This window comes from Phyllopteryx taeniolatus, chromosome 17, assembly GCF_024500385.1.
Source record: "Phyllopteryx taeniolatus isolate TA_2022b chromosome 17, UOR_Ptae_1.2, whole genome shotgun sequence".
Taxonomy (NCBI): domain Eukaryota; kingdom Metazoa; phylum Chordata; class Actinopteri; order Syngnathiformes; family Syngnathidae; genus Phyllopteryx; species Phyllopteryx taeniolatus.
This window is the reverse complement of record NC_084518.1, coordinates 6,827,002-6,843,056: the sequence shown is the minus strand read 5'-3', so window position 1 is coordinate 6,843,056 and position 16,055 is coordinate 6,827,002. Positions and strand designations below refer to the sequence as shown.

The 16,055-nt window shown below is 43.1% G+C and overlaps 1 protein-coding gene across 5 annotated transcripts in view; it reads right to left on the bottom strand.

Annotated features, from left to right (window-relative positions):
* The window catches only part of robo3 (roundabout, axon guidance receptor, homolog 3 (Drosophila)), a 139,844-nt gene that overhangs the window by 54,719 nt on the left and 69,070 nt on the right, over positions 1-16,055 (bottom strand). For all 5 annotated transcript variants that reach the window (XM_061751936.1, XM_061751935.1, XM_061751934.1 and 2 more), the window contains one exon: positions 153-277. In XM_061751936.1, the coding sequence (XP_061607920.1) occupies positions 153-277 (125 nt within the window). The remainder of the gene's footprint in view (positions 1-152; positions 278-16,055) is intronic.

Sequence of the window (16,055 nt, the reverse complement as noted above, 5' to 3'; positions counted from 1 at the left end):
TATAGTTCTGTGTTTTAAATTTTGGGGCCAGAAAATTATTAGCACAAAATATCTATTGCGGTAAAAGAGGGAAAAAAAGTACAGAAGAATTTTTAGAGAGACGTTTTGACTACTTTAGACTTAGTTTTAAAACCAACATGACGATGTCTTACCTGGCTTCCTTCTTTTTGCCAAAAGACAGCCGGTGGAGGGTTTCCTTTAGTGCCGCAGAGAAACGTTACAGTACGGCCTGGTGCTGTGATCTGGTCTCGTGGCCGCACAACAATCTGAGGGGGCACTGAAGAATAGAGGATCATATAAATTACTTTCAGATCACTTCAGAAATCGAAACATTTAAAGATTGCTGTTCAAATACGTATGTCTGTGCAGTATGTCTATATTTAGTAGTGAGGACAAGCTTTGACTGTGAATGGCCACATATAAAAGCAACAGCTCAGGCAAGTGGCAAATCATTGTCATTTAGAGTGTTCTATCGCTTTATCGTCACAAAAACACGTGACAAAATAATCCACACATATCACATAAGCAAAAGCCAGCATCGATTGTGGGTGTGCATTAACAAAGAACAATAGAACATACCAATGCAAATCTCTGATACATTCAAATATTCCTGCTTTACGCCAGCTACAATTTCTCAATATTACACTATTTGTACTATATGGTTGTATAACCATAATACACAGGTTTTTCCAATTTTTGGTTGATTCTCAAAAAGAGGGTTGGTTTACTGAGGGCATATTTGATTACAACCTAAGATACTGACCTTATTCTTAGGTCTATACTTGTATAATTTAAAAGTAACGACAAATAAGGAGGTGAGGGCTACAAATTGAGATTACGTTGTCTGTTGTCTCATTTTTTTTCTCTCCTCTTACAGCCACCGAGTGTGTGTGTTCGAAACATACACGTCTTTGATTTCTATTGATTCAGTAGCAAGTACCAGGCTTCCCTCCACACAGGGGATTTAAATGCATAATTCCAAACATAATTCCTTTACCAGTTCTGATTTCTCTTATTCCCACTTGATTTCTTGCCTCTCTTTCAGTTCATTCTTTGTAAAGGCACAGAGACAGACTGGGATGAAACAAAACTTTCTACGCAAAAAGAAAAATTATTTTTTCTCAGAAAAATTAAGACCAACATGCGTCAACAGTGAATCACAATGATACTTTTAGTAGTTTTAAAGTCAGTAAATTTAGTTTATGTTTTAAAGAAGATGAACCGTGACCCTAGTGAGGAAAAGCGGTACAGAAAATGGATGGAGGGATGGAATCTCATTTGATCTAGGATGAAAAATGATACAGACACATACTGCATAATGCATGACTAATCTATTAAAATGATTCATAAGTTCCAATTATTACATAATTCATTACATAAGAGGAAAAGTTCCTAAAAAAAAGCCTCACTATATTATAAATCTTGTATTTACCTATCATGGACACCGTGCCGTGTTTACTCGGAAGGAGGTGACTCAGTTTTCAAAGATGTCCTTTGATCATTGATGCACTCGCCACACTGACCCATAGGTTCAGTGTGGAGGCGCACATCTGTGAAGGCGCCATTAATGCTGAAAGGTACATACAGGTTTTGGAGAAACATATGCTGCCATCCAAGCAACATCATTTTCATGGACGACCCTGCTTATTTCACCAAGACAATGCCAAACCACATTCTGCACATGTTACAACAGTGTGTCTTCGTAGCAAAAGAGTGCGGGTACTAGACTGGCCTGCCTGCAATACAGACCTGTCTACCATTGAAAATGTGTGGTGTTTTATGAAGCGTAAAATAAGACAACGGAGACCCAGGACTGTTGAACAGCTGAAGCTGTACATCAAGCAAGAATGGGAAAGAATTCCACCTACAAAGCTTCAACAATTAGTGTCCTCAGTTCCCAAACTTTTATTGAATGTTAAAAGAAAAGGTGATGTAACACAGTGGTAAACATGACCCTGTCCCAGCTTTTTTGGAACGTGTTGCAGCCATAAAATTCTAAGTTCATGATTATTTGCTAAAAACAATAAAGTTTATCAGTTTGAACATTAAATATCTTGTCTTTGTAGTGTATTTAATTAAATATAGGTTGAACAAGATTTGCAAATCATTGTATTCTGTTTTTATTTATGTTTAAGACAACGTCCCAACTTCATTGGAATTGGGGTTTTACTTGGTGCCGATATAATGCAACACTTGTAACATTCTGAAGCAATAAACACATGTAGGGTTGGCTTGGACGATACAGCAGTCATCTCTCAGCACTTAGTATGTGGGTTTTATCCCCAGCTGAACCCCCAGTTGATCCTGGTTCATGCATTCAGCAGTGTGTGAATGAGCTGTTACCTTAGAGGTGACAATGTAAAAGCACTTTTAATACTGAATAAGGGTCATTTGCGTAACATTTGAAAACGGAAAAGACAAAAACGTGTCCCACTGAAATGCGCTTCTTACATAACGGTAAAGACAAAAGTGCATAATATTACCCGAACTGCTTTCTTCCACCTCTGTAACATCTCTAGACTCCAACGATCACTGCCCTAATCCAACACTTAAATCCTGGTCCACTCATTTATCACATCCCGTAACGTTTATTGCAATGCCCTCCTCTCTGGTCTCCCTTGCAAACTCATCAACAGGCTTCAAATCATCCTGAACTCGGCCGCCCGTATCATCACCCGCACCAAATCATCTGACCACATCACCCTTGTTCTCATTCAACTTCACTGGCTCCCTGTACCATACCAGACCCCTTACAATAGCCTCCTCTTTACCTACAAAGCTCTTCACACCTACTGTACCTCTGCGACCTCCTGCAGAAATACACTCGCTCCCGTACCTTCCGCTCAACCTTCGCTGGTCTCCTCACCACCCCCCTCACAACCCCCGCACAATGGGTGCCTGAGCCTTCAGCTGCCCGGCACACAGACTCTGGAACTCTCTCCCTGTACATACAGTATAATATAGACAGACTCCTCATAACATTTTAAACCCAAAGTCAAAACTTATCTGTTCAAATTCGGATACTTTCTCTAATAGGACATTTGCACGATACCTGTTGGTTTTACTATTTTACTGTTCTACTGTTTTATCGTTCCTGTATTTTTATTGATGTCTTATTGATGCTTTTATTCATGTTTTGCTTGGATTTTAACCCATACTTTGTAAGGTGACCTTGGGTGGCATGAAAGGCGTATAAAAGGAACTGTTATTATTTATAAGGGTAAAAACAAACAGCTTCATAAAATCCTGTGAATTGCACAATTTACGTTTTGACCTTCAAACTGCAGATACAAATTCATAAATGATCCCAATGACTCATCAAACCATTACACTCTTGTCTTCATACAATCGTAATAACGGTAAAGACATACAATACAAATTATACCATTTATTTTGCTGTCTGCTATTGTATGAATGTAAATTGGCTGCCTCATCCTGACACTTCAGCTCACAGATCTCTCTAGTGTATTGCAACAACATAATGAAGCTCTCTCCAGTTGCATTAAGGGTAGAGAGTGATAAAGAAGGACCATTTGGAAAAGAACCACCAAAAAAAAAAAAAAAGGAACTCTGAAGACACTGAGGTGCACTTGCATTACTTTTCATGGAAAAGGCATATTCGGCAAAATAGGAGAAAAACCCTACATGTCCAAAGATGCAATTAGCATCTTGAGAAAACATGTCACAAATCATAAGGCTTAATTTGGAACACCTAATGGGAAAGACATTTCGGCATTAAAAGATGGAAAAATATTACTTTATAATATTTATTTTTCTTAGAAACAATTATGACCATTTGATGATAACAACTGCCAATAATTCAAACAGCCTAGTCATAGCAGTAACATTAATTGTTTTTCAAAAGGAAATTTAATGGGGTATGTCTTTACCGTTATTGATCAAATTATCCATCCATCCATTTTCTGAGCTGTTTATCCTCACAAGGGCGGCTGAGGACCCCACCCAATCAATGGAGGGGCGGGATCAGGCCCAGGGGTCCACCCGAGAGCAGCCAGGTGGACGGGACACGTCCCACACCGAGGGACCCAAATATGGGCATTGACCCCACAGGGCCTTAAGTGACAACTCCTGCCCACCATTCCCGCAGTTCTGTAGCCGTGGTCCTGCCCACATTTCCAAAGACCCGCGTTAAAGTTGATAATGGCACATTCGTTGAGAAGACAATTTCAAACTGGCACTCCATGTCACAAAGGCTAACGAAACCTGGTTTATAGAGTATATAGAAACGTTGGATGCAGTGACAAAGACACGACACCATGACAAAGTGGCCGTCATAAACAACTACGATCCTTACACAATTCAAACATCTCTCACTGCATAACTGCGCGTGAAGACAAGCAGAAATACAAACGAGACGGTTTCACTTAATGACCCAGAAGAGTTGACAGCTTGGTTTACTTTCGCTAAAACAGCACTGACTTTGTCTAACATGAGGCTCAAGGTTAGATAGCGGTTTGCATGGTGGGAGTAAGCCGCCATTTGTAAGCAAAGAATCCTACATTTCTGACGTGTATATGTTTAATATAATACCATGGCAACAATCGACCGATATCCAACATAAACATATTTTATAAATCTGTGTTATTTAAGAGTACTGAATTATATTGTAAACTTTGTGAATGGAAATACGTACTGCATGTTAAGTATGCAACATGCATTTTCTAACATTGCTAAGCGTATCTTCAACAAAGTGTTCAGAACAAACTAGGTATCTGGTTAGATTCGTGAAAGCCACAATCTCTGTCTTCTCATTGAGAAATGCTCTTTCTTTGCAACTTGTTTCCAAATTGATGCCTGTAAACAGTGAAATGAGACGTCCCTCCTGTCTGTATTGTTGCAGCCAAACACCCAGAGTAATTCACCACTTTATGACGTTGGCTATCAAATTTATCTATTCAAACACAAACAATGCGTAGACCTCCAGCATGGGGGCTGCGACCGTGTCCAGAGGTACTTGACGTCACGGGAAAATTATCTATTCAGTGAAATCCATTTACCTTTACATGTGGGATTGATGTTAAACAGGCTATATAATACATTGAGCAAACACATGAACATTACTTTGACCCAAATACAGTGACAGCTACAAATATCATATTATTAAAATTCTGTTTATGGTTCTCTTCACAGGCTTGTCGGGATTATAGCAATGTTAGGTACGCAAACGAGCACATTGCCTGCGGCTGTAATAAATAATTACCAATAACGGGCGCAATGAGGGAAGACACTGAGCTTTAGATTTAGGACACTGACAAAAACTAGCATCCTTACATTGGACAAAGATGGGGAAAATAACTTGAAACAGGGCTTTGAAAAATACATGACAAAGCTCCACAAACAATGGCAGAATGTCATGTAAACTATTGGCACAGCATGTTACTGCTAGTGTCATTTTGTTTTCCTTTCGGCCTGCTAACTTTTAGTTGTGGGAAGCTAAAGCTAAAGCTCTTTACTGTTTCCACTTTATTTAATGTTTTATTTTATTATTTTTGTTTAAAAAAAATTATATAATGATATAGCGCATTGTTATCTCTGATGGTACACTATAAATATACCACCAGCAGATAATGATGCTGTAGCAGTACGACATCAGAGTGTGTAGAGTCGTGCATCTAATGATGAGTATTCTCTACTGTACAGTAATATGTACTGTCAGCATATATACCATATGAAAATATTTTTGAATACGTCATGTTTTTAACATTTTGGTTGATCTGCTCCTCAAAACTGTTCAATTTGTTTTGATGAGCACAAAGACTCAACAATCAATACTGGAGTCTATCATTATTAGTTGCTACTTATTATTATTTCATTATAAAAAAAAATTGTCACAACCTTGACGAACAACATTTTGTTTGTTGGTGACAATACATACATATTACTAATTAACTGAATATGAGTAAGCTTTTGTTACTGGGCTGGAAAATTGTATTTTCATATTTGCTTGTTTCAGTTCTTTAATTTCTACATCTCCACAGTAACTGAGCACAAAACTATCTATACCCTACATCAATTTTGAGCTAGTTAATTTTCATTTGTTGAATGGGTGGCACGGAGATCAACTGGTTAGCACATCTGCCTCACAGTTCTGAGGACCGGATTCAAATCCGGCCTCACCTGTGTGGAGTTTGAATGTTCTACCCATGCCTGCGTGGGCTTTCTCCGGGTACTACAGTTTCCTCCCACATCCCAAAATCATGCATGGTAGGTTAACTGAAGACGCTATATTGCCCGTAGATGTGAATGTGAGTGCGAACTGTTGTTTGTTTATATGTGCCCTGCGATGGGCTGGCGACCAGTTCAGGTTGTACACTGCCTCTCGCCCGAAGATAGCTGGGGTAGGCTCCAGTACGCCCGTGACCCTAGTGAGGATAAGCGGTACGGAAAATGAATGAATGAATGAAAGGGTATGTTTCTATGGTCAAAATTGATAAAATAATTTTGTGTTCAGAGATGAATTTTAAAACGTTCCATGTCCAAAATTATTTGTACTTGTTCCCAGGCATGTAAAGAACTGTGGAAATTGCAAATAGTTTTCATTAATATAGCTAACCTAACTTCCATCCATCCATCCATTTTCTGAGCCGCTTCTCCTCACTAGGGTCGCGGGCGTGCTGGAGCCTATCCCAGCTGTCATCGGGCAGGAGGCGGGGTACACCCTGAACTGGTTGCCAGCCAATCGCAGGGCACATAGGAACAAACAACCATTCGCACTCACAGTCATGCCTACGGGCAATTTAGAGTCTCCAATTCATGCATGTTTTTGGGATGTGGGAGGAAACTGGAGTACCCGGAGAAAACCCACACAGGCACGGGGAGAACATGCAAACTCCACACAGGCGGGGCCGGGGATTGAACCTGGGTTCTCAGAACTGTGAGGCTGACGCTCTAACCAGTCGGCCACCGTGCCGCCCTAACCTAACTTATTTAGTCTTTTATTGTTGATTTATTTTTATTTCTAGCAACATCATAAAAACAAATACAAGTACAAATTGACTCTGAGTTCTTTGCCGGGGCACTTATACATTTACTGTAGATTTTTTTTTCTAAATTAATCAATTATTGCTGTATCACCATGTAATTATTGCTGTTCCTGTGTGGAGAGACATGGCAGTGAACATATGGCAGTGAACATATGGCAGTGAACAAGATTTTGTAAAGGTTTAAAAGGGAGCATGGTTATACAAAATAAGTAGGCAAAGTATTCAAGTGGTTCGAATCACCACATGCTCTGCTTCTACTGGGAGAGATCAAAGGATATAAATTGTTCCATGAGCAACACATAAGCAAAAGCAGACAAAGTGCTCTAGCACCAATGCCATACACCTCCTCTGATCCCCTGCCCGCACTGTAAACATGTCAACATTCTGACACTGTCACACAAAAACAAAAGCACCCGCACTCCCAACAAGAATTCCGCGAGGACAATGTTGTGACAGGCAGCTGTCACAGTCCCACACTGATGCAGTGCATTTCACGCACACCTGCCCGTGAGTCAGTGCACTCTCACGCCCATTTTGGGGGATTCATCTTTCACCCTTTTCTTTCTCACACACAGAATATACAACCCCAATTCCAATGAATTATTCTACGAATGCAAACAAGTTTGCATGTTTCCAAAACAGCTACATAGGAACTAGTGAATGAACTCTATGAAATTGGGATTTTGGCAGGAGAGTTCAGTAGTCGGTCCATTGAAAATACAACCCCAATTCCAATGAAGTTGGGACGTACCTGTTGGCACAGGGAGAACATGCAAACTCCACACAGGCGAGATCGGGATTTGAACCCCGGTCCTCAGAACTGTGCTCACCAGTCGGCAACCGTGCCTCCGCCGTGTCAATCATTGTTACGAATTCCATTTGGATTAAAAGCGACTCCCTGCAATATCCCTGATGATTGGCTGATTAGCAACCTAACTGACTGCTTCTTCCAAATTGGGCAGGCTATTATCACAGCACCGTCGCGTACATGCGCACAACATATGCACATCACAGGCAGGCTAGTACGCTGTTGTGTCTGGCAATTGGCCACCACGTACCTATATTGAGGCTGGCTTGCTACTTATGAATTTTAAATGACAACTGTGATCCTTCAACTCATCTGGACTGCGGGAGATCAAGCTAGCCTGCACTGTCCTCCGCTAGTCACTCACAGCTTTTCATTTTACACACAAATCAATCAATCTATCTATCTATCTATCTATCTATCTATCTATCTATCTATCTATCTATCTATCTATCTATCTATCTATCTATCTATCTATCTATCTATCTATCTATCTATCTATCTATCTATCTATCTATCTATCTATCTATCTATCTATCTATCTATCAGCCTGTCTGTCTGTCTAAACTCTGTTCATAGCATAAATCAAAATAAAGTGTAATAATTGCAATAGTAATTATCCATGTTCTGTCTGGGACTGTGATTTTAAATAGGTAAATTGGTTTGTTTTGTAAGCAAATAATTTGCAAAATGGTGTGAATAATCATAAATGATACTTTTATATGGTGGTGGTACACTTTTAAAATGTTAGTCATATGGTTTTGGTAATGCTTAAAATTAAGTGGTTTTCCCAGTTGAAGAGGGTTAGGAGCCCTCACTGTAAAAATTGCCCCCCACAAATGATGAAATAAAAGTAAAGCCTTTGTTTTTTTGTTTTTTTTTAATTGACCTGTTTTGTCTGCTATTGCTTATTGCAGACAAAGTTATTCACAGTAACGTATTTATGAAATATTATATTTCAAGTCACTGTCAACCGAAACTATGGTATACCATGGTCATACTGTACCGCCTCAAAAAATGGTGCGACCAAATCATGAGCTGGGGTGCAGCAGTGCTACTAGTGCTAAAGTTAGTGTAAAGCCCTGGATCCAGATGAACACCATCACGCATGCGCTTCAAGATAGGATGAGCTCCTTAGTTTCTGTGCGACAAGAGTGACTGAGATGGCCACACCTCTGACACTTTATTTATAAAGCACTTTTAAAACAACCACAACTGGTATTAAAGTGATGTACACAGATAAAATCAAACATACAGTAAGAGAAAAACAATTTCACAACTAAAACAATAACACAAGTTGAAAACAATAAAAACAATAAAAGACTAAAGCAGGTGCAGAATCTGGAGAATAAAAATGGGTTTAAAAGTTTTTAAAATGCACAGAGGGATGTCATTCCTTGCAAATCCCCTATTGTGGAACTAATAAGGTTATCTTATCCACAGCGTGAACCATACGTACCCGCATCAGCCCCGCATCAGCCTCTTACGACGTCAATCAAGGGTCTTGTCGTGCCTTTTTGGTCCAGTGTTCACTTGTGTTTGAACAGCAACCGCAGTCGTACTCCACTGACAACACTAAAATTGCCTACCTCATCGGCTGTCTCCGGGGTACAGCGCTCTCGTGGGCCACAGCGGAATGGGAGAAATGGTCAGCCGTCTGTGCGTCATACTCTTCTTTTTCCATGGAGATGAAGAAGATTTTTTAAACGGCTGATGTCACTACGACAGGGCTCTCGCAGTGTGGCTGAATTTGCGATCACTTTTCGGACTCTCGCTGCCGAGAGTTTTTTGGAAGGCCCTAAATGAGTCTCTTAAAGACGAGTTGGCCTCCAGGGATGAGCCAAGCTCCCTAGATCAGCTGATTGATTTTTCGATCAGACTGGATTGTCGTCTCCGTGAGCGGCGGAGGGAAGGCAACTCAAGGTCACAGACTTCGCCTAACCCCCTTCCTTCTCCACAGCACTCCACTCTCAAATCCTCCTTTGAGCCGCAGACTTCATCACCACCCCTGCTTCCCGAGATCGGTGAACCCATGCAACTTGGTCGAACAAAACTCTCAGATTTGGAGAAAACACGCAGGAGAACCTCTAATCTGTGCTTGTATTGTGGAGAGGCGGGCCACTACATCGCAAACTGTCCCACACGTCCGTCAAACTGGCAGACTCACCAATAAAGGAGGAGTTGGTGAGTCAGAATGCAAGTTCCTCCTCTTCTGTCCATTTTCAGATCTCTGCTAGCATCTGCTGGAATGATCTGTCTCTGCCCGTTTTAGCCCTAGTAGACTCTGGAGCTGAGGAGAATCTCATTGACCACCGCCTAGTTAAAAAGATGAAAATTCATCTACAGGCTCTGACCACTCCCAAGAATGCCACTGCCCTTGATGGGCGGCTGATCACCCATATCCAGCAAGAGACTGCTCCCATTTCCCTCAATCTATCAGGTAACCATCTTGAGACTTTAAGTTTTCATGTTTTCCCTTGTCTTCAAGTTCCAATCGTGCTTGGCTTGCCGTGACTGAGGCTCCATAACCCCAGCATCGACTGGACCGTGCCCAAGATCACCTCATGGAGCAATTTCTGTCATGAGAACTGCTTGCGATCTGCTGCGGTGCCCCCAAGTGGCCGAAGTCGGAGTAAATCCCCTGACCTATCAGGTGTCCCCTCAATTTACCATGACCTAGCTCCAGTATTAAGCAAACACCATGCCACCTCTCTACCCCCACACAGGCCTTACGATTGCGCTATTGAACTACAGCCCGGTGCACCGCTACCTAGCGGCTGTCTTTTTAACATCTCTCGTCCAGAGTGGGAGGCCATGGAGACCTACATCAGCGAGTCATTGGCCGCAGGTATTATCCGGCCCTCCTCTTCACTGGTGGGGGCAGGCTTTTTTGTGGACAAGAAAGACAAGACCCTCCGTCCATGTGTGGACTATCGTGGCCTTAATAACATCACCATTAAGAATAAGTACCCCTTGCCCCTGATTGACTCTTCCTTTTCCCCCCTTTACGGGGCAACAGTTTTCACCAAGTTGGGTCTGTGCCAAGTCTACCACCTTGTCCGCATTCGAGAGGGAGATGAGTGGAAGAGAGCATTTAACACACATAGAGGGCACTACGAGTACCTCGTAATGCCTTTCGGCCTGATCAATGCCCCTGCTGTCTTCCAGGCACTAGTCAATGACGTCCTGCGTGACATGATCAGAAAATGTGTTTTTGTGTACCTGGATGACATCCTGGTTTTCTCCCGTTCCGTTGCAGATCATGAACGACATGTTCGACAAGTACTCCTTGAGAACAAGCTCTTTGTTAAAACAGAAAAGTGTGCGTTCCATGTTCCAAAGACCACTTTTTTGGGTTACGTCATTGCTGAGAGGCAGCTTCAAATGGACCCAGCCAAGGTAGCTGCAGTCACTGAGTGGCCACCGCCATCCACAAGAAAGGAGCTGCAGCAATTCCTTGGCTTTGCCAACTTCTACCGGCGGTTCATTCGGAACTACAGTTGGGTGGCAGCACCCCTTACTGCGCTCACATCAACCCTAAAGTCCTTCCAATAGTCTGAGAAGGCCGACATGGCCTTCGTGAGCTAAATAAACTTTTTTCCTCAGCTCCTATCCTCGTTCATCCGGATTCACAGAGGCAGTTCATAGTTGAGGTCGATGCATGCACAGCATGTGCTCAAAATAAGACATGCTCTACACCAAGCTCTGGTTTACCGCGTCCGCTTCCCATTCCCAGACGTCCTTGGTCGCACATTGCCCTGGACTTCGTTTCTGGGCCTCCCCCGTCAAATGGGAACACAGTCATTCTCACTGTGGTGGACAGGTTTTCCAAAGCAGCACACTTCATGGCACTTTCCAAGCTTCCATCTGCCAAGGAGACTGCCGACCTGCTGGTCCAGCACATTTTCCGCCTGATATAGTGTCTGACAGGGGCCACCAATTCACCTCGCAGGTTTGGAGTGCGTTTTGCATAGCGCTTGGTATAGATGTTAGTCTATCCTCTGGCTATCATCCTCAGACAAACGGGCAATGTGAGCGCACCAATCAACAGCTGGAGAGAGCCCGTTGCATATCCCGCTTCATGGAGCACCCACCTTGCCTGGGTTGAGTATGCCCATAATTCGCTGCGCAGCACCTCCTTGGCCATGTCCCCACTTCAATCCTCCTTAGGATACAAACCTCCACTGTTCCCATCGCAGGAGCAGGAGCTTGTAGTCCCTTCAGTGCAATCCCACATACGCCGGTGCTCCAAGGTCTGGAAGCAGGCCTGCGCTGCCCTTCTCCGATCCTCTGCCATGTCTCAGATACAAGCCAACCGTCGCCACATCCCTGTGCCCGCCTACACGGTTGGTCAGAAAGTGTGGCTCAGTACGAAGTGTCTATCACTCAAGGTTGAATCCAAAAAACTGTCCCCCCGTTTCATTGGCCCCGCTGAGATTGTGGCTGTGGTAAATCCATGTGTGGTACGCCTTAAACTCCCTGCCTCTCTCCGCATTCATCCCACCTCCCATGTTTCCTTGATAAAACCGGTTTCTTCCAGTCCACTGAGCCGATCCCCGGCTACAGAAGCTGACTTTAGAGACGTGGAATGTAACATCTCTGGCAGCGAAAGAACCAGAGCTGGTGTGTGAGGTTAAAAACTTCCGACGAGATATAGTTGGGCTCACCTCCACACACAGCTTGGGCTCCGGTACCAGTCCTCCTGAGATGGGTTGGACTCTTTCCCACTCTGTAGTTGCCTATGGTGTGAGGTGCCAAGCAGGTGTGGGCATACTTATTGCCCCCAAACTCGGTGCCTGTACAATGGGGGTTTACCCGCCCTGAGTTCCAAAAGGCTCTGGATGTTGTGGGGCTGTCCTGGTTGACATGCCTCTACAACATCGCATGGACATCGGAGACAGTGCCTTTGGATTGGCAGACAGGGGTGGTGGTCCCCCTTTTTTAAGAAGTGACTATAGGGAAATCACACTCCTCAGCCACCCTAATAAGCGATTTTCAGGGGTTCTGGAGTGGAGGATCCATCAGGAAGTTGAATCTCAGAGTCAGGAGGAGCAGTGTGGTTTTCGTCTTGGCCGTGGAACAGCAGACAAGCTCTTCACCCTCAGCAAGGTCCTCGAGAGTCCATGGGAATTCGCCCAACCAGTCGACATGTGTTTTGTAGACATTTCTGTCGGGCCAATTATATACTACTCGTGTACTCAATGTAGTAGTCTCGCCACGCTGCACTATTTGCATATCTGTTGTTGACCAATACTGGCCATTCATGCCAGTATAGCATCTGCCCCATTTGCAGAATGACTGAGGAGTATCTGCAACATTTGCACAATCAACATTGTCCCAGATTATCGCACTACTCGTCACTTTAAACTGCATACACTCCTTGAAGTCTCGGCGCCCTTTGCACAATGGTCCTTGCACCGGACTATTGCGAGAGTAGTCATTCGAACTGCTCTAAGTGCTAGAGAACTCTGCATCTTTTTGCACAATTGTCAACAAAAATAAATATATAAATAAATTGTATCGGCATTACCAGATAACTAGCAACCCTTTATTGCTCAGTGACTGTTTTTCTCAATGTCTTTATGTCTCAAAAGTGTTCTCTGTCAATTGACTGGCTGTTGTCGTACTAGAGCAGCTCCAACTACCGGAGAGAAATTCCTTGTGTGTTTTTTGGACATACTTGGCAAATAAAGATGATTCTGATTCTGAAATGTAGCAATAATTTATTTTAAGTGGTGTCATTTATGGTTGTATGCACTTACACTCAGTTACACTTTGTAACTGAAGTTTGGTAAACTTGTGACATAACACATAATTGTGGAAAATAACAACTTACCAATTAAAGTCCTATCCTAGTATTTGGGAAACAATAGTTATTCTCTCAGCAATTCTTCCCAAAAGTATGTCTCTCACACAGTCAGACATACAGAAAGATGGCATGAAATGAGATACTCACTGGATGAGCCAACTGTGATGTAAGGAAGCATAGAGGGGTGGAAATGAAAAGAGAGAACAATGAGATGATGAGTTTCTGATAAATGTGAAACAGACTGGACATGATGGCTTGTGTAAAGAGTTATACTGTAGCTAGAACAATGAAGTAAATATCCTTCCCCATTACACAGTGTATGTTTTACCACATTATCATTATTATTATGAAATATAGTGTCTATAGCTGCATGCAATGGCTCATATTCAATATTACTTTGCCCAATACCTACTGGACCTACTTTTTCTGTCTACTACAAAAACACATTAGAAACATTTTGTTTTGTTGTTTTACTGTATACTGTGGGTATGTTTGTGCATGTGTAATGTACGAGTGTATGCATAAATGTCTAAACATAAATTTATATATGTATAAACATCTGTGAATACATGAATATAATAGAAAAACTACATGTTTGTCATTGCATGCATGTGGATGTCATTTTAGAGTGTTCGCATGTATCAATAGAAACTGTAGGACCCCTCACAAAAATCCACTGTTACAGTGCGTAGCTCTAAATATTCCCTTTTATCATCACAAATGACAGTTTGAAGCCGAGTGCATCTCTTCAAGGGAGTGACTTTATTGTAATGCAATTCCACTTCTTTTTGATCTTGCCTTTCACTCCAGAGGCATGAAGAATTGATACTTGAAAAGGAACTTAAACTCTTACTTTTTCACTCTCTCTCTTATTCTGTATAGTCTTTTTTTTTTGTCCTGTTCGGCTGTTAGGTCAAGCAGAATGGAAAATCTGTATCCCTTTTATGCCGGAACAGTTTTACTGTGTCACAGTGGAGTTTTTTAAGCTTCCGCTGTGGTATTATAATTGAGGTTTATTGAGAATCAGACTTGATCAGTCGAACAGAACAAAGTTTCTAGAAGGGAGAGAGAAACAAAGACAAAAGACAAAGCACTAATTGTAAACAGGATGAGACAATGAAACATTAAATATGAGTGTTACATGGGGCTGTAGTGTTACACCCTGTGAGGGAACGACAGGACAAGATAGAACAGGACAAGGATAGGAGAAGCAGCATGCAGGACAAGTGTCGTGAACCCGGCTGTACAACTGAAGTGTGGTGGCATTAATTATGTAAATTATAAAAGTCTACAGGATGAGAGTATAAGTGAGGGGATACATAAGCGATTTGCATTTTCATTAGTTATTTGTCGCAGTAACTGCGTGAGCCCACACCCAGTGTGTCTCAGTCTGCAAGTGTCCTAGGGGTGTGTGCCTGCGGATACATGCAAGTGAATTGACACCGTTTTACATGCACAAATTACTGTCCTGTAATTGCTGTGGCCGCATTGCGGCGGCTGAAGACCCCACCCAATCAATCGAGGGGTCCACCGAGAGCAGCCCGACAGACGGGACACATCCCACACTGAAGGACCCAGGGCGGTCCGCCAGCCCCAGCGAGGCTCCCCGACAACTGGCCACCCAGTGGGGGCCGCAGGGACCCAATGCCACCACCCCCACCCCAGCGAACCCCCACACCCCACCCACCGCCCCACACGCCCTGCCACCCCACACACTCCTCCACCCCCAGGAGAGCCAGACACCCCCTCGAACCCGCAGGCCCCGCAATGCAGCCAGACCCCGCCCAGCCCGAGTGCTAGAGAGTGTCCCTTGTTTGTTGGAAAGGAGGGCAGATAGGGGCAACTGACAAGGGAACGATAAGGGGTGGAGGGGCAGGGGGGAACCAAGGAGCAGCCACGGGCCATGAGAGGTCAGACCCAACACCAAGCACTCATCCAGCCTGGGGGGCTTGGCCTCAGGAGCACCACCATGCAAATAAGTGAGACCCCCCCCCACTGTTACTATGACTGCCGGGTCCCCAACTGGCAGTCATTGACCCTACCCCGTGTATCAGTGCCCCCTGAGTGGTGTGGTGCATTAAAATCTGGAGAGGTCAATGAGCCAAGGGGTTGGGGGCATGGCTGCCAGGCACTACTTCCTAATAGCCAATTTGTGGTGACTGTCGCTTTCTGCAAATTGTATAATGTTGCTATCCAATGTATAATTGAATCTCAGCCCAGTTAACTTTATCAAAAGCTTTGTCTGCGTCAAGTGACATGATGATTGCGTTTAGAGTTTTACGCTGTGACATGCTTGTTAAATTCAGCAGAGGTCTGACATTATTTGTGGAACTTCTGCCTTTGATGAAGCCTGTCTGGTCATAGTGGATTATCGACGGAAGTACCTTGTCAATTCTCGCTGCGAGGGCTTTCGAGATAATCTTGATATCTACATTAA